The 22,473-nt window shown below is 37.1% G+C and overlaps 1 protein-coding gene across 2 annotated transcripts in view; it reads right to left on the bottom strand.

The window, feature by feature from the left end:
• The window catches only part of NFATC3 (nuclear factor of activated T cells 3), a 93,827-nt gene that overhangs the window by 43,802 nt on the left and 27,552 nt on the right, over nt 1-22,473 (bottom strand). For both annotated transcript variants that reach the window (XM_055553381.1, XM_055553380.1), the window contains exons 2-3: nt 17,684-18,818; nt 15,718-15,880 (exon numbers count right to left, since the gene is read on the bottom strand). In XM_055553381.1, coding sequence (XP_055409356.1) covers nt 15,718-15,880; nt 17,684-18,818 — 1,298 coding nt within the window. The remainder of the gene's footprint in view (nt 1-15,717; nt 15,881-17,683; nt 18,819-22,473) is intronic.

The raw sequence follows: 22,473 nt of genomic DNA, 5'->3' as shown, positions 1-22,473 counted from the left end.
ATGCATTGGAGAAGGAAATAGCAACCCACTCCACTGTTCTTGCCTGGAGAACCCCAGGGACGGGGGAGCCTGGTGGGCTGCCGTCTACGGGGTCGCACAGAGTCGGACACGACTGAAGCGACCCAGCAGCAGCAGCAGCAGCATACACACACACACACACACACACACACACACACACACACTCTCTCTCTCTCTCTCTCTCTCTCTCTCTCTCCACCCAGTTCTTTGGCTGACCTGTAAACCATCCATAACAGAACAGACTCAAGCAGCCTAAGGCTAAAATAACTGAAATGAGATAATGAGCTACCACCAAGCACAGGGAGACAGGTTTTACAGGTTGACTCCAACCAAGTTAAGTGCCTGCTTAAACAAAAAAGTTCAACATTCTTTGGGAGTACATATGGGTGGGCATTTATATTTGTTTTGATGTTGTTCATCAAAGTTGTATGAGTTATTCACATAATCTGAATATTAATCCCTTGCAGATATGTGATCTACAAATACTATCTCCCATTCCGCAGGTTATTTTTTTTTACTTTCTTGGTTGTGTCCTTTGACACACAAAAGTTTTTAAATTTTGCCTTTTGCCTTTGTGCATGCTCAGTCATGTCCAACTCTGCAAACCTGGACTGTAGCCCACCAGGCTCCTCCGTTCTTGATTTTCCCAGGCAAGAATTACTAGAGAGGGTTACCATTTCCTACTCCAGGGGATCTTCCCAATCCAGGGGTTGAACCCATGTCTCTTGTGTCTCCTACATTGGCAGGTGGATTTTTAACCAACTGCACCACCTGGAAAGACCCTTTTTAATTTTGATGGAGTCTGATTTGTTTCTTTTGTTGCTTGTGCTTTAGCTAACATACTTAAGAAACCACTACCAAGTCCAATGTTGAGAAGATTTTCCTCAAGTTTTCTTCAAAGATTTTATAGTTTTAGGTCTTACATTAGGTCTCTGATCCACTTTGAGTTAATTTTTGTATATCATATAAGGCAAGGATTCAACTACATTGTCTTGCTTGTGAATATCTAATTTTCCCAGCACCATCTGTTGAAAAGACTCATTTCTCCCACTGAATGGTCTTGGAACCCCATCAAAAATTAATTCATCATATATATTAGAACTTATTTCTGGGCTTTCTATTCTACTTCATTGGTCTTTATGCCAGCATCATACTGCTTAAAATACTGTAGTTTTGTAGTATGTTACAAGTCAGGGAGAGGAAATCCTCCAACTTTATTCTTCTTTTTCAGGACTGTTTCAGCTACTTGAGGCCCCTTGCAATTCCATATGAATTTGAGAATATGATTTTCCATTTTGCAAAAAGGACTGTTGGAATCTGGCTAAGTACTGCATTAAATCTGTAGATTTCTTTGGAGAGCACTGATATCTTAATTAAGTCTCCTTCCCATGAAAATGGGATGTCTATTTTTGTTCCAAATATACTTAGATTTTATTTTTACTTTATATTTTTTTAAACAATATTGTTTAAGTAGACCATTTTTAAAAGTCTTTATTGAATTTGTTGTATATTGCTTTCTATCTTATGTTTTGTTTTTTTTGGCCTGGAGACACATGGGATCTTAGCTCCTCAACCAGGGACTGAACTTGCACCCTCTGCACTGGAAAACAAAGTCTTAACCACTCAATTGCCAGGGAAGTCCCTATTTTTACTTTATATATATATTTTAATTACTTTATATATTTCCATTTAGTTTTCTTTCAGCAATATTTTATAATTTTCAGCATACAAGTCTTATATCTCCTTGGTTAAATTAATTCATAACTATTTCTTTTAGATGCTATTGTAAGTGAAACTGCTTTCTTAATGTCCTCTTTGGGTTGTTTATCACCTATACGTGCTTCCCTGGTGGCTTAGATAGTAAAGAATCTGCCTGCAATGTGGGGACCTGGGTTCGATCCCTGAGTTGGGACGATCCCCTGGAGAAGAGAACTAGCTACCCACCCCAGTATTCTGGCCTGAAGAACTCCATGGACTGAAAATAGTCCATGGGGTCGCAAAGAGTCAGATACGACTGAGCAACTTTCACACAGAAATACACAGAAACACAGATGCTTAAGTATGAGTTGATCTCCTGCCCAGAAACTTCCCTGAACTAATTTATTAGCTCTAGCAGCTTTCTTGGGGATTATTTGGGATTTTTAAAGTAGATGAGCATGTCATCTGTTAATAGAGATAATTTTACCTCTTCCTCTCTAATTTTGATGTCTTTTATTTCTTTTTCTTGCCTAATAGCTCTGGCTAGAACTTCAGGCATAAATGCTGAATAGCTGTGACAAAAGCAAGCAACCTTGTCTTGTTCCTGATCTTAGGGGAAAAGCTGGCAGTCTTTTACCAGGATGATGTCAGCTATGGGCTTTTCATAAATGACCTTGATCATGTTAAGGACTTCCCCACTTTTCCTAGTTTGCTTGGGTGTTCTTGTTTTTTTTAATGAAAGCTGTTAAATTTTATCAAATGCCTTTTCTGTGTCAATTGAGATGATCATGTGGTTTTTATGCCTTCTTTCTATTAATATGATTATAACAACTGATTTTCATTTGTTGAATCACCTTCTGCATTCTTGAGGTAAATCCCATTTAGTCATGCTGTATAATCCTTTTTAAAAAATTATTTATTTGGCTGCATTGGGTCTTAGTGGTGGCTTGCAGGTGTACTTGCTCTGTAGTATGTGGGATCTCTGTTCTCTGGCCAGGGATTGAACACACTCCCCTACATTACAAGGATTCTTAACCACTGCACCACCAGGGAAGTCCCTGGTGGGGGAAGTCCCTGTATAATCCTTTTAATGTGTTGATGGATTCGGTTTGCTAGTTTTTTTGTTGAGGATTTTTGTCTTATATATTTTAGGGATATTGTTCTTGTAGTTTTCTTGTATCTTTGTCCTTATTATCCTTTCAATTAAAAAAATTTTTTCCACATCTCTACTGGAATTCCTTCATCCCTTCACATATTTAGCCCACCTTTTCTACTAGCTAATTTAGCATTTTTATCACTGTTATGTCAAAGTCTCTTTCTAATAAGTCCAACCCAGATGTAGGGCCAGATTTGGGCCACCTCTGGGTCTGTTTCTATTGACTGTTTTCTCTTCACTGTGGTTCACAGTTGTTGTTTTTTTAATTTTATATAATTATGTATTTATTTAGTTTTGGCTTTGCTGGGTCTCTGTTGCTTCACTGGCTTTTCTCTAGATGCAGTGCACAGGCTTCTTACTACAGTGGCTTCTCGTCGCTGAGCACAGGCTCTAGGGAGTGCAGGCTTCAGTAATTGTGGCACATGGCTCAGTAGTTGCAGCTCCCAGGCCCTAGAGCACAGGCTCAACAGCTGCGGCACATAGGCTTAGCTGCTCTGCAGCACGTGGGATCTTCCTGGATCAGGTGCTGAACCCGTGTCTCCTGCATTGGCAGGCAGATTCTTTACCACTAAACCACTAGGGAAGCCCTGGTTCACACTTTCTTGTGTGTGTATGCATTGTTTAACATATACTAGATATTTTGTATAAAAGAACTCTAGGAATTGAAGTAGAAAATATTTATCTCCAGAAAGAGGCATGCTATTTAAAAAAATTTTTTATTTGGTCAGTTCACAGTTCTTAAGCTGTCTCAGCTCTACTACTGCAGCTTTAGTCAGATTCCTCTGCTTTGGGATGGTGGTTTACATGGCACCTGGTGGGGAGGTCTTATAAGCTTCAGAGAGATACTCTCAGCAATCCTCACTCCTACTTTTGGACCTAAGTGCCCCTGGGAAGAAAATTTGCCAAGGGCACAGTATGATAATATAGACTGCATAAAGTTTATTTTTCAGTAAGCACAGTGGAGGAGCTCTTCAAGGCAGTGTAGTTTCTGGTGCCCAGACCCAAGCACTGTCTCTACAAGCTGTGGATGCTGAGTCAGAGTCAGTGATGTTTTCACTAGAGCAAAACTGAGTAGGGTGGCTGGACACTGTTCCAGGCCACATAGCTTTCAAACCTGAGATTTTATGAGCTACTTAATAACCTTAAAAGAAATTCTCTTCTATTTGTATATTATGGTTTTGTAAAGTATCCTGACATATGGTATCAATAGAGTGCCTAGTACAGTGCTTGGCATGTAGCCAACAAATGTTAGCTATTAGTGTGCATCCGGAGTCTAAGTATGGAATCTAGTCAGAGTTTCAAATTTAGTTGATTATGTTGTCCTTCAGGTGAGTGTTTTACTCCCTCAGGCTTGCCCATCCCTGGCGTTACACTGGAGTCTGTAACCAAGCAACATCATAATTTATTGATTATCCTCCTCTACCCAGGAAAGGACATGAAATTTTTTGCCTATTATCAGAAAAAAAGGATTTACTCAGGATGCTTTTCAGTCCTGTAACATTTAGAGAAGCAAATAAAGCCTGAACCATTGCAACAGCCTTATAACTGCTCTCCCTGTTCTTACTCTTGCTCCTTGATAGCCTGTTTTCTGTCGAGGAGCCAGAACAAACTTGTAACATTAACCGGATAACTTTACCTCCCTGCTCAGAACTCTCTAGTAGTGGCTTCCTTCCACACTGAGAACTAAATTCAAATGCCCTACAAATATTTACAAGTCCTTTGTGATCTGGGCCCTAGATAATCTGCTGCCTTACCTTCTCCTACTCTCTCCCTTCCACAGTCTGTTCTGATCATCCTGGCCTTATTGCATGAACCACTTAAGCTCATTCGGACCCTCAGGAGCTTCACACATAATATTTTATCCCTTTGGAATATTCTTCCCTCTGATCGTCACATTACCTCAGCTTGCACTCAAAGGTCAGCTCCTCAGAGAAAACCACCCTATCTGAAACATCGTATTTCACCCCTTTATCCTGTTTTATTATTTTTCATAGTATTTATTACTATTAAAAGTATTTTATATATTTGTTTATATCTGTTTGCCTCAGTACCAAATAAGTTTCAAAAAGGCAAAAACTCTGTCTTGTTTACCACTCTATCTTTTCCTCTTTTTACTGAGGATGTGTTATGAAAATATCTCTATCAGTGTCACTGCTTCAGCCAGTATTATATAGGTGACACTAAAACAAAGAACAAAGTGGCATGTATTAAATTTTAAGGAATTAGTGAAGACCTTTAAAGGCAGAAATCTATTAATCATAATAATATAGGAAATAGGGAAGTACATGATAAAAAGCAATTAAGGCTCTGTTTAGGAAAGAAAAGACAAAATCATGGAAACCAGCTAAGAGGCTAAAGCATTAAAATCATGTGTACTCAAAATTTAAACAAGGGTAGAAGTGAGAACATGAATAGAAAATAGGAATGAAGATGGATTAATGCAATAAATCTTTCTTATGAGTCCCTGAAGGGATTTTTATAACTGACTACATATAGAACAATAAAGAGAAGGGAACAAAGAAATTAGAAGTTCTGAGCTTCAGTACGCAGGAGAATGATGGTATCCCTAGCAAATAAAGAAGTCACTTATTTAGAATACATTTGGAGAAAGATAAGGCCATGTCTTCAATGTTAGTCATGTTGTATTCAAGGTAATGCTGAGATATCTAGATGGAAATGTGAGGCTATGTAAGACATACATTCTTTTAGCCTAGCCATAGCGCTATTGCGCAATAACAAAATTATATACTCTACTGTGCTTTAAAAGGAGTGAAATGCTTTCTGTTTCTTATTTTGACATGATGAGAATGATGACATCATGACAACATGAGTATACACTGTGAAAGTTTCAGTACTCACAGCTCCTGAAACACTACCAAGTTTTAACTGTATCACTGATTTGTAGCTTCCTGAGCAGCACTGTGAAATGATTAGAGTGCCAGTATACTCTCTATCTTAACTACTCTGTCACTGTTGCACAAAAAATAGCCACAGTTAATATACAAATGAATGAGTATGGCAACATGATGACTGACGTGCACTAACGGTATTTAATGCAAAAGAGCCAGAAATCCAAATTCCTATCACTTCATGAGATACTCACTGTTCTTCAAATACCTATCAATGTATGAGATAATCATTGTTCTTCAAAGAGCAGAACTAGCCTGTGTTGCCCAGAACTTCTGAATGTCCCATCATGTATATATATTTATACAGAAAAGTTTGTGAACTTGGAACTCAACTCCTTAGAATATATAAATATCACCCAAATCACAGTTTTAACACATAAGAATTTCTCATGAATATAACTGCCATGTAAATTGAAGAAAACTTAAGCAAGAGTTGATCATTTCAGAAAATCATGTCATTGTCAGTAATGCCACTCACTTGTGGCATTCAGGCTGCTGATCAACACATCTGCCTTTGTGCCTGCGACACTGTAGTGATGCTGTAGGTACAAATATCTAGCTACTTTATTGTGTTTTGTACAGTTGTTACCACTTCCCTTATGGCTCAGCTGGCAAAGAATCTGCCTGCAGTGTGGGAATCCAGGGTTCGATTCCTGGTTTGGGAAGATACCCTGGAGAAGGGAAAGGCTACCCACTCCAGTATTCTAGCCTGGAGAAGTCCATGGACTGTATAGTCCACAGGGATGCAAGCTGAGCACTGAAGAATTGATGCCTTTGAACTACGGTGTTGGAGAAGACTCTTGAGATTCCCTTGGACTGCAAGGAGATCAAACCAGTCAATCCTAAAGGAAATCAGTCCTGAATATTCACTGGAAGGACTGATGCTGAAGCTTCAATACTTAGGCCACCTGATGCGAAGAAATGACTCATGGAAAAGACCCTGATGCTGGGAAAGATTGAAGGCGGGAGGAAAAGGGAACGACAGAGGATGAGATGGTTGGATGCCATCACCAACTCAATGTACATGAGTTTGAGTAGACTCCAGGTGCTGGTGATGGACAGGGAGGCCTGGCGTGCTGCAGTCCATGGGGTTGCTGAGTCGGACACAACTGAGAGACTAAACAATTGTTACCAAGCCTTTTCATTTTGAAACATAACTTTTTGCTATAATTTAGTTTTCTAAATGTATTCCCTCAATATTAAAGCATTATATTGATATTTCTAAAATTATATTATGTAGGCTGATTATATTATCTTTGCATTTCCATTCCAGGTAAATAAAGTAGTATTATAAAATATTTGTTTAAAATTTTGAGAGTGGGGTTGGGTCTGATAGGGTTGAGAACCACTGGTCTAGAATATTTGCAAGTCAAGAGGCACAAAGGTATTTTATCTTGACCAGTTTGCCTAAAAGCAAATCCTCCAGTCTCCTGTCTAGGGAACATAAACCTTTAGGAGTCAAGAGGAGTTAGAAGTCTCTCTATTCAGGACACAGACTTTTATTATGCCTCCTCTTTCAGCCCCATACCATTTTCTGTATAAAGGCCCAAACCCTGCTTCAATTATTCTAGAACCTAGAACTTCTATTTCACACTCTCTAAACAATAAATTTCCAAAATTCTCCCAAGGTAAGCCAGTGGTTATCACTTGGTTATACCACATAAGAAACGAAAAACTGTGACGTTTGCTTGTTTTGTAGATCTTCAACCAATTCTTCTGTTTTCAGCCTCACCTCACACCCCACTTTCAGAGATATCAGTGCTTCAACCCTTTGAGCCTTCCCAAGGTTCTTTAGTGTAAAATGATTTCTGGTTCTTATGTAAAATGATTTCTCCAACCAACAAGCTTAAGCTTTAACTGCTTAATGTCTAATGAAGGTAAACGTGTTTAATCCAGTATATTGAACTGGAAATTTCAGTTTCCTGTAAATACTTAAATATTGTGTATTTAAGAAATCTATTAATATTAGTTGTGATATCTTTTTACATCTTGGTATAAACAAGTTAATAAATTTTAAAGCTTTAAATGAATGGAAAATATTCCATAAAATGATAAAATGTCAATATGATTACAGTAGGAAAAAAAAAAAGCCTAAATAAATCGCTAACTAAAGAAGAAATAGTAAAAATGAGGGTGTACATGTACATATGCACACAAATAAAGTTCAGTCATTTTTCCCTTTTGGTTTGTATGGAGGCAGATGGGGTAAGTGACAATGCAGAAACAGATTCCTCCACATTTTGACCCAGAGGTGAAAAAATAAAGATAGAGAGTAGAGATACACTTTAACTAAATTAGCTCATTTAATTCTAAAACTCCCATGGAATTTATGCCATTTTCTTTATAGATGAAGAATCTGAAGCTAAGAAAGGTTAAGGAACTACCCCCAAATTCATGGTTAACCATCCTTTCTGCTATACTTACTGCTTTTTCATGTTTAATCCTACATTGAACAAATTACTCTATGGAACCAAGTGTTCATATAGTGGAAGAGAAAATACCAACAACTTTACCACTTGCCCCACAGTACTGTGAAGAGGACAGCGTCCATTTTGTCATCTCCAGAGCCTAGTATAGCACCTAGCATGTTAGAGGCATCTAATCATTGCTGAATGAATGAATTTTGGAACGAGAGAGTACAATTTGGTGGAACAAAATGACACCAGGTTAGTCAACAGAATTATTTAAATAAGAATTACAGCCACTAAAGTGATTACTTTAAATGAAGTAGTAAAATCTAAAATAGAAAATATAAATTAAAAACTTTATTACTATCTATAAAGTTACCCAAATATCACATAACATACCAGTAAGTACTATTCAATATATTCCAAAGTATGCCAGTTGTATTAGATGACTCATATTAATACCAGTTTGGCAAAGACATAAGCCACCTGTCCTTTATATTTGATAGTAAAATGAGCCAGTGATGGAGGAAGGTAATCAGGCATATAAAATTTCAAAGGGAACATATTCCATAATACATAGTTCAGCCAACATCTGCTCCAAGCATATATACTACAGCACAGGAAAAACAGGGCTTCTCCTTCGCATTTCAAGGATTTTAAAAGAAGATCAAATTAATTAGACTATTATTCCATCCCATCCCATCCCATCCCATTTGTTACCCATGTTATAGGAAACAAATTATTGTTACTGTTAACACTACTCTAAAATCTTTCTTTTGGTATCAGGACACTTCTCTTCAGATCACCTTCTGGGCTGCAGAAGAAAGTAAGCTGTTTGTTATGATTCTGTATGTTTCCATAGCAAAGGTCTGTGTGTGCTTAATTTAACTAAAGCTGGAGGGTTAAAGCCCGAAGGTCACTACAGGACAGACTAGAGCAGCTTCAAAAAGGGGAGTTCTATTATCAGTTCTGCTACCTTACTTGGAGGGAGGGGATCTGAATATATTAATATTAGAAACATGATATACAATGTAGAGATACTAAAAGTTCAAAACTTCCAAAATATCAACTGCTTCAAACTGTAAATGTGCATATAACAATATCATATAAAAAGTCATTACCTGGAAACGAATCTTAGTATATGATGAATACAAAGTCTAGTTATGGAAAAAAATACTATAATCTCCATCTTAAATTTCAGTAACATTCAGGGTAAGACTCAAAATATTTATTCCTTTATAAAACTTATCACTGTATAACAAAGTATGTGTGTAGTTTTATGCAATTTTATCCCATATGTAGATTCAAGTAACCACTGTAACAGGATCCAGAACGCCTCATTACCACAAAGGAATGCTCTTGTGCTACCCCTTTACATTCACAATCTTCAACCAATTCCTGTTCCCTGGCAACACTAATCTAGTCTCCATCTCTACTAATAGTGTCACCTATACAAATGCAATCACAATAATGTAACCATTTGAGACTGCAGCCTGGCTTGCTGCAGTCCATGGGGTTGGAGAAACTCAGACACAAATAAGTGACTAAACAACAACAAATACTTACTGAGCATTTTTTTTTTTTTTTTACTGAGCATTTATTATGTTCTTTACATGCAACATTTCGTTTGATCCCCCTTAACTCTTTTTTTTTTTTTTTCCCTACACCCTAACCATTCCCCTTAACTCTTAACTAGGTGTATTATTATCCTCATTTTAAGAAAAAGGAACAGGAGGTAAGGTTCCATCCATAATTAACCTCTATCACATCACAGATTAATCTTATCTACAGAAAGTGTTAGTCGCTTAGTCATGTCCGATTCTTTGCAACCCCACAGGCTGTAGCCTGCCAAGCTTCTCTGTCCATGGGATTCCCCAGGCAAGAATACTAGAGTGGAAAGCCATTCCCTTCTCCAGGGGATCTTCCCAACCCAGAGATTGAACCCAGGTCTCCCACACTGCAGGCGGATTCTTTACTATCTGAGCCACTAGGGAAGCCCCTTCTCTACAGAAAACTAACAATTCTACCAAAAAACCAAAAACTGCTGGAGATAATAAATGAATTCAACAAAGCAGAAGCACATAAAGTCAACACATGAAAATCAGCTGCATTTCTATACACAATGAACAACCTGAAAAGGAAATTACAAAAACAATTCCACTTACAATAGCACCAAAAAGAATAAAATACCCAGGAATTAACACAATGAAAACTACAGAACATTGCTGAAAAAAATTAAAGACATGAATAAATAGAAAAAATCCTATGCTCAAGAACTGGAACCTAAAGCAATCGACAGATTCAATGCAATCTGCATAAAAATCCCAAGTTATTTTTACAGAAATAGAAAAATCCATCCCAGAAGTCATATGGAATCTCAAGGGACTCTGAATAGCCAAAACAATTTTCAAAAACAAAGAACAAAGGTGAATACACCCACTCTTAGATTTCAAAACTTACTATAAAGCTACTGTAATCAAAACACTGTGGGACTAGCATAAAGGCATCAAGACCAATGGAGTAGAATAGACAGCCTAGAAATAGAACTCTTGCACTTATGGTCAAATGATTTTTTTTCAGTTTTGTTTTTGGCCATGCCACACAGCTTGCAGGATCTTATTTCTCCAAACAAGGACTGAACCTGGGCCCCAGCAGTGAAAGAGCTGAGCCCTAACCACTGGATCACTAGGAATGATTTTTAACATTCAATGAGGAAAGAACTTTTTTCAACAAATAATGCTAAGAAAACTAGGTACCTACATGCAAAAGAATATAAATGAATCCATACCTAACACCATATACAAAAATTAACTCAAATTGAGAAAAGACCTAAATATTGTATGATTTAAACTATAAAATTCTTAGGGAATCTTTTTTTTTTCTTGGCTGCTGTCACATGGATTGTGGGGTCTTAGCTCCCTGGTCAGGGATTGAACCTGGGGCCCTGGCAATGGAAATACTAAGTCCTAGCCAATGGACTGCCAGGGAATTGCCCCTTCCCTTATTTGGGGGTAGGAAATTCATTTAAGCACGTGTAAATAATTTTTCTCCTGGTAAAAGAAGTCAATTTCTTAACTTTCTATGATGACCTACAAAGTTCTATGATGACCTATAAGACCTTCTAGAACTAACACCATGAAAAGATGTCATTTTCATCATAGGGGACCGGGTGGCAAAAGTAGGAAGTCAAGAGATACCTGGAGTAACAGGCAAGTTTGGCCTTGGAGTACAAAATGAAGCAGGGCAAAGGCTAACAGAGTTTTGCCAAGAGAATGCACTAGTCATAGCAAACATCCTCTTGCAACAACACAAGAGATGACTCTACACATGGACATCACCAGGTAGTCAATACCGAAATCAGAGTGATTATATTCTTTGCAGCAGAAGATGGAGAAGCTCTATACAGACATCAAATACAAGACCGGGAGCTGATGGTGGCTCACATCATGAACTCCTTATTGTAAAATTCAGACTTAAACTGAAGAAAGTAGGGAAAACCATCAGACCATTCAGGTATGACCTAAATCAAATCCCTTACGATTATACAGTGGAAGTGACAAATAGACTCAAGGGATTAGATCTGATAGACAGAGTGCTTGAAGAACTATGGATGGAGGTTCATGACACTGTATAGGAGGCGGTGATCAAAACCATCCCCAAGAAAAAGAAATGCAAAAAGGCAAAATGGCTGTCTGAGGAGAACTTTCAAATAGCTGAGAAGTGAAAGGCAAAGGCGAAAAGGAAAGATATACCCATCTGAATGCAGAGTTCTAAAGAAGAGCAAGAAGAAATAAGAAAGCCTTCCTAAGTGAACAATGCAAAAAAAAAAAAAATAGAGGAAAACAATAGAATGGGCAAGACTAGACAGCTCTTTGAAAAAATCAGAGATACCAAGGGAATATTTCCTGCAAAGATGGGCACAATAAAAGACAGAAATGTGATGGGCCTAACAGAAGCAGAAGATATTAAGAAGAGGTGGTAAGAATACACATAAGAACTATGCAAAAAAGATCTTAATGATCTGGATAACCATAATGTGATCATTCACCTAGAGCCAGACATCCTGGAATGCAAAGTCAAGTGGGCCTTAGGAAGCATCACTACGAACAAAGCTAGTGGAGGTGATGAAATTCCAGTTGAGCTATTTCAAATCCTAATAGATGATGCTGTTAATGATGCATTCAGTATGCCAGCAAATATGGAAAACTCAGCAGTGGCCACAGGACTGGAAAAGCTCAGTTTTCATTCCAATCCCAAAGACAGACAATGCCAAAGAATGTTCAAGCTACTGCACAATTGCACTCATCTCACACGCTAGCAAAGTAATGCTCAAAATTCTCCAAGTCAGACTTCAACAGTATGTGAACCGAGAACTTCCAGATGTTCAAGCTAGATTTAGAAAAGGCAGAGGAACCAGAGATCAAATTGCCAACATCTGCTGGATCATAGAAAAAGCAAGAGAGTTCCAGAAAAACATCTACTTCTGCTTTACTGACCATGCCAAAGCCTTTGACTGTGTGGATCACAACAAACTGAAAAATTCTTCACGAGATGGGAATACCAGACCACCTTACCTGCCACCTGAGAAATCTGTATGCAGGTCCAGAAGCAACAGTTAGACCTGGACATGGAATAACAGACTGGTTCCAAATTGGGAAAGGAGTACGTCAAAGCTGTATACTGTCACCCTGCTTTTTAACTTATATGCAGAGTACATTGTGCAAAATGCGGGGCAGGATGAAGCACAAGCTGGAATCAAGACTGCCAGGAGAAATATCAATAACCTCAGATACTCAGATGACACCACCCTTATGGCACAAAGTAAAGAGGAACTAAAGGGTCCTTTGATGAAGGTAGAAGAGGAGAGTGAAAAAGCTGGCTTAAAATTCAACATTCAAAGAACAAAGATCACGGTGTCCAGTCCCATCACTTCATGGCAAATAGATGGTGAAATAATGGAAACAGTGACAGACTTTCTTTTCTTGGGCTCTAAAATCACTGCAGATGGTGACTGCAGCAATGAAATTAAAAGATGCTTGCTCCTTGGAAGGAAAGCTATGACCAACCTAGGCAGCATATTAAAAAGCAGAGGCATTACTCTGCCAACAAAGGTCCGTCTAGTCAAAGCTATGGTTTTTCCAGTAGTCATGTATGGATATGAGAGTTGGACTATAAAGAAAGCTGAGCGCCGAAGAATTGATGCTTTTGAACTGTGGTGTTGGAGAAGACTCTTGAGAGTCCCTTGGACTGCAAGGAGATCCAACCAGTCCATCCTAAAGGAGATCAGTCCTGGCTGTTCATTGGAAGGACTGATGCTGAAGCTGAAACTCCAATACTTTGGCCACCTGATGAGAAGAACTGATTTACTGGAAAAGACCTTGATGCTGGGAAAAACTGAAGGTAGGAGAAGGGGACAACAGAGGATGAGATGTTGGATATCATCACCAACTTGATGGACATGAGTTTGAGCAAGCTCTGGGAGTTGGTGATGGACAGGGAAGCCTGAAGTGCTGCAGTCCATGGGGTCGCAAAGAGTCGGACACAACTGAGTGACTGAACTGAACTGAAGAAAAGTCAAAGACACAAGAAATGGGGAATTTCCTGGTGGTCTAGTGGCTAAGACTTAGTGTTTTCACTGCCAGGGCCCTGGTTCAATCCCTAATCAGCAAACTAAGACTCCGGAAGCTGCATGGTATGGCTTAAAAAAAAAAAAAAAAAAAAAAGGTAAAAGAATGAACCAAAGAATCCTTCTTCTAAATGAAGCTCTCATTTAAGAGTAAACTAAAGTTCTAATAACAAATGGTAAAATTCCTATGTTGAGTTTTCCTGAGCTTTCTTTTTCTTTCAGTTTTATTGAGCTATAATTGGCATACAGTACTGAAATTTTAAGGTACACAGCATAATTGCTTGATTTACATATATTGCAAACTTACTACCATGATAAATTTCATTAACATCCATGACTTCTTACAGTTATATGGGGGGAGGGTGTTTCTCGTGATGAGAACTTTAGGATCTACTCTCCTAGCAACTCTCAAACATAACATAACTACAGTCACCATATTGTACATTACATCCCCACTACTAATGTTTTAACTGGAAGTTCATATCTTTTGACTACCCTCATCCATTCCCCCTCTTCCAACCCCCTGCCTCTGGTAACCATAAATCTGATCTCTTTTTCTAGAACTGACATTTCTTCTTACAAGTCATTTAAAAACCCACCTAAAATGTAAAGGTTTGTTTGTTCTTCATGTTTAGATAATGAAAATAAATCATAAAATATGGCTAGTATAGGAAATGATCAGCTATAAACTGTATTTGTTCAATTAATTTCTCCACTACAATACACAATGCCGTAAGACAAGCACTAAGAGAAAAAAATAAATGACAACATATTACAACATTGCCGTTCTGATGTTTGAGTATATAAAAGCAACAAATAATTTCATACATGAAAGAATCCAGGGAATAAAGAATCCAAAGCCCTCCTTAAACATTTAAACAAAAAAAAGCACTTTAAAAAGAAATAAAAAAGAATTAGTACTAAACCTGGAATCCAACTACATATAGAACTAAGCTAAACAATAGGAGTGGTGGGACATAAGGCAGAGAGATGACTACAGATTTGAAAAGAAGATTAATTAATATAAGCAGCAAAATTCAGGAGGTAGACAGCAATGCAGGGAGAAGAAGTTTAAGAGAGACAATTACCTCATTTTTCAGAGTAGGGAGCAATTTGTAACATTTAAATCTAAGACAAAAATTCAATTTATCAATAATTTATTTAATTTCTTTAGCCTTAGAAAGACTGTTCAGTATCTCTTAAAGTGAAGAACAATATCCAGAATTTAGCAGTTCATATAGTTTTGGTTCCTTTTTTTTAATGTTTCATTCAAGTAAAATTAAAGTTAATATTCAACTCTTAAAACTTACATATTGTATTTTATACACTCAGATATAATTTTAATCATTTCACTTTAGTTTTATTTTCTAATAAATTAATTTAATTACAAAGATGTTCAATATATAGTCCTAAAAAATCCATTCATTTTTCTAGTCATCCATCTACTCTTCCACTAAACATACAAACAGAATTACCTGGATTGTTAATCAAATGCCAACGACTGCTTATTTCTGAAGGATTTAGACTTGAGGTAATTCATTGCTTTATTCTTTTTACTTTTCTGTATTATTTGGACCTTAAACAAACATGCATTGTACTTATAAACATAAACAGTCTTTTCTTTTAGTCAGAAAAACAATTATTTGACCATTATGATCTTTCCCTAGAGGTTTACTAGCTGAAGAGTCAGTCCAGTAAGAATATCTTTTAGCCTAGCCAAAAAAAAAAAGAAAAAAACCCATAATGCAGAAGTGCAACTGTATCAACAAGGACACAAAACCTCAATGGAAGCTTTTCAGGTTTGAAAATTTTCTCTCTTCAGGCTCAGCAGTACCTGACTGAATGGACCCTACCAACAACAGATATATGGTATCTGCAAAACAGACCCCTAAAATCTCATACCTTCACCACAGGATGTCCCCCAGTAGATGCTTTTACTGCTCCTCGGCTACCTTCAGTTTCATAATGGGCTCGGTGATGAGTTTTAGGTTGCACTTCTATTTTCAGTTCACATTGTCCAAAATGAGTTGGTAAAGGCCAGTCTAGTGGAGGTAATGAAGATGTGCTATAAACAAAACACACAAAGACCCATTTCACCATGCTATTATTGCCAGCCAAACAGTGATTCAAATTATTTCTTTGAAGGCACCAACATTTCTTCCTATGATCTTTGAAGTGAAGTATTTAAAAAATAAAATTTAAAGAAAAAGAAAAAAAACACAAAACTTCTCTTAGTAAGTTGTAACCTGGATACAGAGGGCATTTTAGAAATAATTAACCTGATAATAAAATCAATTTTATTTATTTTTGGTTTCTATTTTTTTAAAAAAAGGACAAATTCTAATATTTCATTTAAAAATAAAAAATTCCATAAAACTATAACTATTTCTCAACTATGTGTATAACCACAAAAACAATCAAAACAATTTTTAAATAGCTTAAAGGGGACAGGTTCATTTAGATATGTTAACAATGAAAATATGGAATTAGAAAAGAAACATCTTCTAAGTCTATAGGTATATTAATGGACCCAAAGCTAGAATGATTTGTATTAAAAAGTAATATCTTCTATTTAAAAAAATATCTTAATAATTGGTGAAATGAGACTTTAAACGTCTTTTCTACCTTTGAATGCTACCATGCCTGGAGTAAATTTCTAAGTTATTTCATTGTTCCCCTTAATATCCTTGGCCTAGCATTACCAGCTACTCTGAAGCTCAAAGGTAGTAATTTTTATTAGTCTGAAACAACAACTCAACTTCATCAACTCTCAGCAAGTTTCTGCACTTGTTTAAGCAAATCCCTAAAAAGATTAAGATAATTTTCAGAAGCAAAGTGATGGGTTCAAAGGAGTCTTCAATAGCATAATTCCACATTATAATTTTCTAAATATCTAGATTCAGAAATAAACATTTGTACCAATAACAAAGCATTTTTTAAAAAAGTAAACAGACCCACCTTTAACACATGATAACTTATCTTCCCTAATCAATTACAGATTAGATTGATTCTAAAAATGGCACTGTGATAACTGATAAGCCATTTAGAAAACAGTCATTACAACAGTCTTCAGTCCTTAGGTGGATTCAAGATTCGAAAAAATATATATATGTACAAATACAAACAGCATTTATGTTACATACATATATTATAAAAATTATACATAAAAATTAGAAACGTGAAAGTTAGATTTTCTCTTTATTTGTAGTTATTTTAGAGTGGGATAGGCTTTCAAATATAACATAAAATCTAAAAGCTGTGAAGGAAAAGACAAATTTGAATATATAAAATTTAAAAATTCCTCTAAACCAACAATAAAAATCACACACTTATATGAAGTCTAAAAACAAAATAAATTATGGAAAAAACCACTTGTCACAAATATAAAAAAGGCAAATTTCACTTGTATATTATTGAGTTCTTAAAAATATAAAAATTCAAAAATATATATATAACATCCCTAAGTGGGAATAATTAGTAATTTAATTTATACTATTATCTTTTTTTTTTTTTAAACTTTACAAAATTGTATTCGTTTTGCCAAATATACTATTATCTTTTATAAGAAGCTTTTGTGGATAAGAAAATTCATTCTGAAAAAAGAAAATTCATTCTAGGGCTTCTAATGCAATTTGTTATTCTTTACAATTCATTATACACTTTTAAAATGATAACTTTAACCTATTTAAAGACACTTTTAAGACTACAAGGAAAATAAATGTGGTCTTTTAAGTTGTCTGGAAGAAACTAAAGAACAAAAAGGAGGAGGAAAGATGGTCAAATTATTCTACATAGATAATGTAGTAATTACATGCCACCAATAAACATAAACATGAAAAATGACCATTCGTCATTTCCATCAACTCACCGAAATATAGGGGTGTGACCAGGCTTTGGTTTGCTCCAGGTAAAGGGTGAAGGAACTGAAAGAAATTGGTCACCAGATGAATCTTTCTTTAAAGGATACTGAGATCCAAGGCCATCATCTATTGAAGTTTCCCGTGATGGTGAAAGATTCCCTTGGTCATCTGAACAGAGTTCTAATTTTCCTGGTAGAATGAGAGCTTGATCTTCAGAAGTCTTCCTTGTTTTCAGAGGAATATCAGTTTCTGCACAGTACTGAAATGGAAAAATCGCAGGGCCAAGCCCTGATCCACCCTGGACGGAAGCATTGAGCCAGGTATCTTCTGTTACACTTCCCCTGGGGGAGTGACCAGGAGAAGGAACAGGCGAATGATGCGGTGAAAGGGACCCAGGGTAACAAACCTCAGCACTAGAGTGCCGCCGTTTCCCACAAGGGGAAGTAGGCCTTGATGAGGGTCCTGAGGCTGGCCTGGGGCTCAGCCAATTCTCATCAGTGATACTAGATCTAGGAGAGTGGCAAGGAGATTGCCTAGGTGACAAGGAATGTCCAAGTCCATACTGTTGATGCCAGGACTCTTCTCCAGGGCAGCCTCCTGGAGAGCCACCAGGAGAAGTCAGAGGGGATCCGAGAGTAAATCGGGCAGCAGCTTCATTCAACTCCGAATCCACATCATCATAAATATGTGAAAGAGATTCACAAGAAGACGCATCTGAGAACCAGCTCCTAGAAGAGATGCTACTGGCAGGACTAGGACTAAGGGAAGATTCCCGGTAGGATGGCTCAAGAGGAAGATAGAGATGATCTCTAGAAGGCCTTTCCAAATATTCCCTTTCTGGGTCATTTATGTGTAGGTCATCTTCATGAGCATCAATTTCTTGATGACAGTTAGGAGAGATGGATGTAATTTGAATACTTGGGCACTCAAAGGGTTTGGGACCACTTAATGGGCTGTATTTAGATTCAGGAATTTCACAAGTTCCTTCATAGTTTTTGTGACCTTGGAGCTGAAACGATGGTGACAAAACAGAAGAGTGAGACGGTAATCCATGATGTGGTAAGCAAAGTGGTGAGTTTAAAGTAGATGGAGGTGGATCTACATTAAAGATGTAAATGGATGCACAATCATCTGGCTCAAGATCTATGGGGGTTGGGGGGAGCAAAAAAGAAAAATAATTAACAAAACAAGAAATTCGAAATTTTAGATGTATAAATTACTAGATGAGAACGTAAATAATAATAATCTTGAGAGAAGAGAGTGGAACAAAAAATGTACATCATTAGCTCCACTAAAGAGTGGCGTGTCTGTGTGTTTTAATGTATCTGTGGATACATGCAATTATCATTTTTTATGCAATTTTTTCTTTTTCTTTATTTCCACATTTTTCTAAAATTGAGAATCTGAAAACAATAAATGCTTTTATAAAAGAAATAATCACATCCATAATTCTAAAAAAATATCCACAAAACTATATAAGGATACGATCATATAAATTCAGCCTCATCTGGAGTCAGCAGGTTAAAATGAAGTAAATAAAGGATAAAGCAGAGTTTTTGAAAAGTTTTTAATTGTAAATATACACACTAGTTTATTAATGGAAAGGATACATTGTTGTTTAGTCGCCAAGTCGTGTCTGACTCCTTGTGACCCCCTGGACTGCAACACACCAGGCTTCCCTGTCTTTCACTATTTTCTGGAGTTTACTCAAATTCATGTCTATTGAATAGGTGATGCTATCTAACCATCTCATCCTCTGCCACCCTCTTCTCCTTTTGCCTACAATCTTTCCCTGCATCAGGCTCTTTTCCAATGAGTCAGCTCTGGGTATCAGGTGGCCAAAGTACTGGAGCTTCAGCTTCACCATCAGCCCTTTCAATGAATATTCAAGGTTGATTTCCTTTAGGATTGACTGGTTTAATCTCCTTGCAGACCATGGGACTCTCAAGAGTCTTCTCAAGCACTATAGTTCACAAGCATCAATTCTTTGGTGCTCAGCCTTTCTTATGGTCTAACTCGCACATCTATACATGACTACTGGAAAAACCAGTAGCTTTGACTATATGGACCTTTGCTGGCAAAGCAATGTCTTTGCTAATTTTTAATACGATGTCTAGGTTTGTCAAAGCTTTCCTTCCAAGGAGCAAGCGTCTTTTAATTTCATGACTGCAGTCACCGTCCACAGTGATTTTGGAGCCCACGAGAATAAAATCTGTCACTGCCTCCACTTTTGCCCTTCTATTTACCATGAAGTGATGGGACCGCATGCCACGATCTCAGTTTTTTTATTGCTGAGTTTTAAGCCAACTTTTTCACTCTCCTCTTTCACCTTCATCAACAGGCTCTTTAGTTCCTCTTTGCTTTCTGCCATTAGAGTGGTATAATCTGCATATCTGAGGTTTTTGACACTTTTCCCAGCATTCCTGATTCCAGGTTGTGATTTATCCAGCCTGGCATTTCGTATGATATATTTTGCATGTAAGTTAAATAAGCAGGGTGATAATATACAGCCTTGACATATTCCTTTCCCAATGTCAAACCAGTCAGCTGTCCCATGTAAGGTTCTAACTGCTGCTTCTGGACCCACATACAGGTTTCTCAGGAGACTGGTAAGGTAGTCTGGTGTTTTCATCGCTTCAAGAATATTCCACAGTTTGTTGTGATCCACACAGTCAAAGGCTTTCTTGTAGTCAATGAAGCAGATGTTTTTCTGGAATTCCCTTGCTTTCTCTATAATCCAATGAATGTTGGCAATTTGCAACACTGGAGGGACAGAAGAATCAGTTTCTTCAATCAAGATGTTATTTTTAAATTTAGTGTAATTTAGGGCCTTCCCTGGCGGTCCAGGGTTAAAACTCCATACTTCCAATACAGGCAGGGAGTATGGGTTCGATCTCTGGTTGGCTGCATGGTGTGGACAATAAATAAAGTTTTTTTAAAATTTAGTGCTATTTAGGATTGAAATGATTCTGTATGAAATATGATGTTTTCGGGGTGGGGCGGGGGCAAAAAAAAAAAAAAAAAGAAATATGATGTTTTCAGGCTGCAAAGGATGGAAAACTGAACTCAAAAACAGCTGAAGGGGAGGTGATATTTATCATTCAGCAATAACACAATATCCAAAGGTAGAACAGCTCCAGTATTGGTTATTTCTTCAGTTCAACAACAGTTTCTTTCCATATTCCCATTTTGCCCGTCGTAACTTTGTCGTATTCACTTTTCAATCATATATGTGTATTTTGCCCTAAAGCCAAAAGTAATGTGATCATTCAGTTAAATATTTTTCGAGTAGGTACTATATAGCAGACACGTTGTAGACACTGAAAACATATGAATAAACAAAAAAAGTCCCCATCCTCTTAGATCTTACATTCTAGTAAAATGTCAGATGGCTATATTTGCTATAAGGAAAAATAAAAAAGAGTAAGGAGAATGGACTAAGTAGGAGGGGAAGTTAATTTGGATAGGTTAGGAGATTGACAAAAACAAAAATTATAAGTATTACTAAGTAGGGGGAAACAGTCTAAAGAAGGAACCTATTTTACCGAGTACTGGGATGGCCTTTCTGAGAAGACAGCACAAGAACCAGCAAGCAAAGAAAAGGGAGGTGGTGGTGGTGGAGAGGCATGGGTACACAAGCTTCAACACCAGGGCAGCTCCAACACCGCAGGACAGCACCAGCAAACAGTGAGTCAGATAAGAGCTCGGCTTCTCTGAAGAAATGAAAGGCCCAACTATGCTAGAGCTAGCTAACAGCTGAAAGGGGAAAACTGAAAGAGGCAAAACCTAGAAGGATCATGGTAAAGAGTTTAAATATTATTCTAAGGACAATATAAACCAGCAAAATTTTAAAAAGGGAATGGCACGATCTCTACTATATTTGAGGATAATTTCATTCCTAGTTACTACAGTAAACCTAGGATTGACCAGAACAGGAGGGTTTCATTTTTTTGGATCAAGAGTTTAAAATGGCAGATTAAAAAAACTCACCCCTGTAGTTGAACAAAAATGGGACTATACTTAATGCTACTAAACTATATACTTATAAACGGCTAAGATGGTAGATTTTATGCTACGTATAGTTTACTAAAATTTAAAAAACAAAAATACAAAAAACTGCTGGTACATTAGTTCAAAGCAAGATAGCAACACCTAACTATACAAAGTCACTGACTTCTTTACTACCATACTCTCATAGTTAAAACCCAGCTTTACTTAGAAATGTACTTAATAAAGTAGCAAAAATTATCAATATATTAAACTTGAAGCCTTTGAGTGGGAAGAAAAGGGTGGGTGAAAAGAGAATAAAGTTACCCTTGGAAGATATGGGTTCATTCAAATGTATTATTGTACCAGTGCCATTTTGTGTAGAATAATGCTGAAATTCACACCCTTCACACGAATAAATTGCAGATGAAGAGATATATTTTATATCAGAATGATGTCTTAAAGCACTGTTGAGATTTGCATACAAAATTTCGGGGAGTGCTGTTTTATCTTTTTCCCTAAGTGTCACCAAAGCCCACATTCTGGAAATAATGAGTTGCCACTACAATCTCCCTATGATAAATAGTCCTACATCTAGATTTCCAACTCTAGAATTCTCAGATTCATGGTGCTTCAAAAATTTGACCATCTCAAGACTTATTTGCTCCCTTCAGCCACCAGGGGGCCCCAGGCAAGCATGCAGTAATCTAGGCAACACAGGCTGCCTACCAATGTATTTAAACTGTAAAGCAGGCACTGGCAGAATACAGCCCACAGGCCAAACCTGGCCTACCACCTGTTTCTGCATGGG

Source organism: Bubalus kerabau, chromosome 17 (genome assembly GCF_029407905.1).
Source record: "Bubalus kerabau isolate K-KA32 ecotype Philippines breed swamp buffalo chromosome 17, PCC_UOA_SB_1v2, whole genome shotgun sequence".
NCBI lineage: Eukaryota > Metazoa > Chordata > Mammalia > Artiodactyla > Bovidae > Bubalus > Bubalus kerabau.
This window is presented reverse-complemented; position numbering and strand designations above follow the sequence as displayed.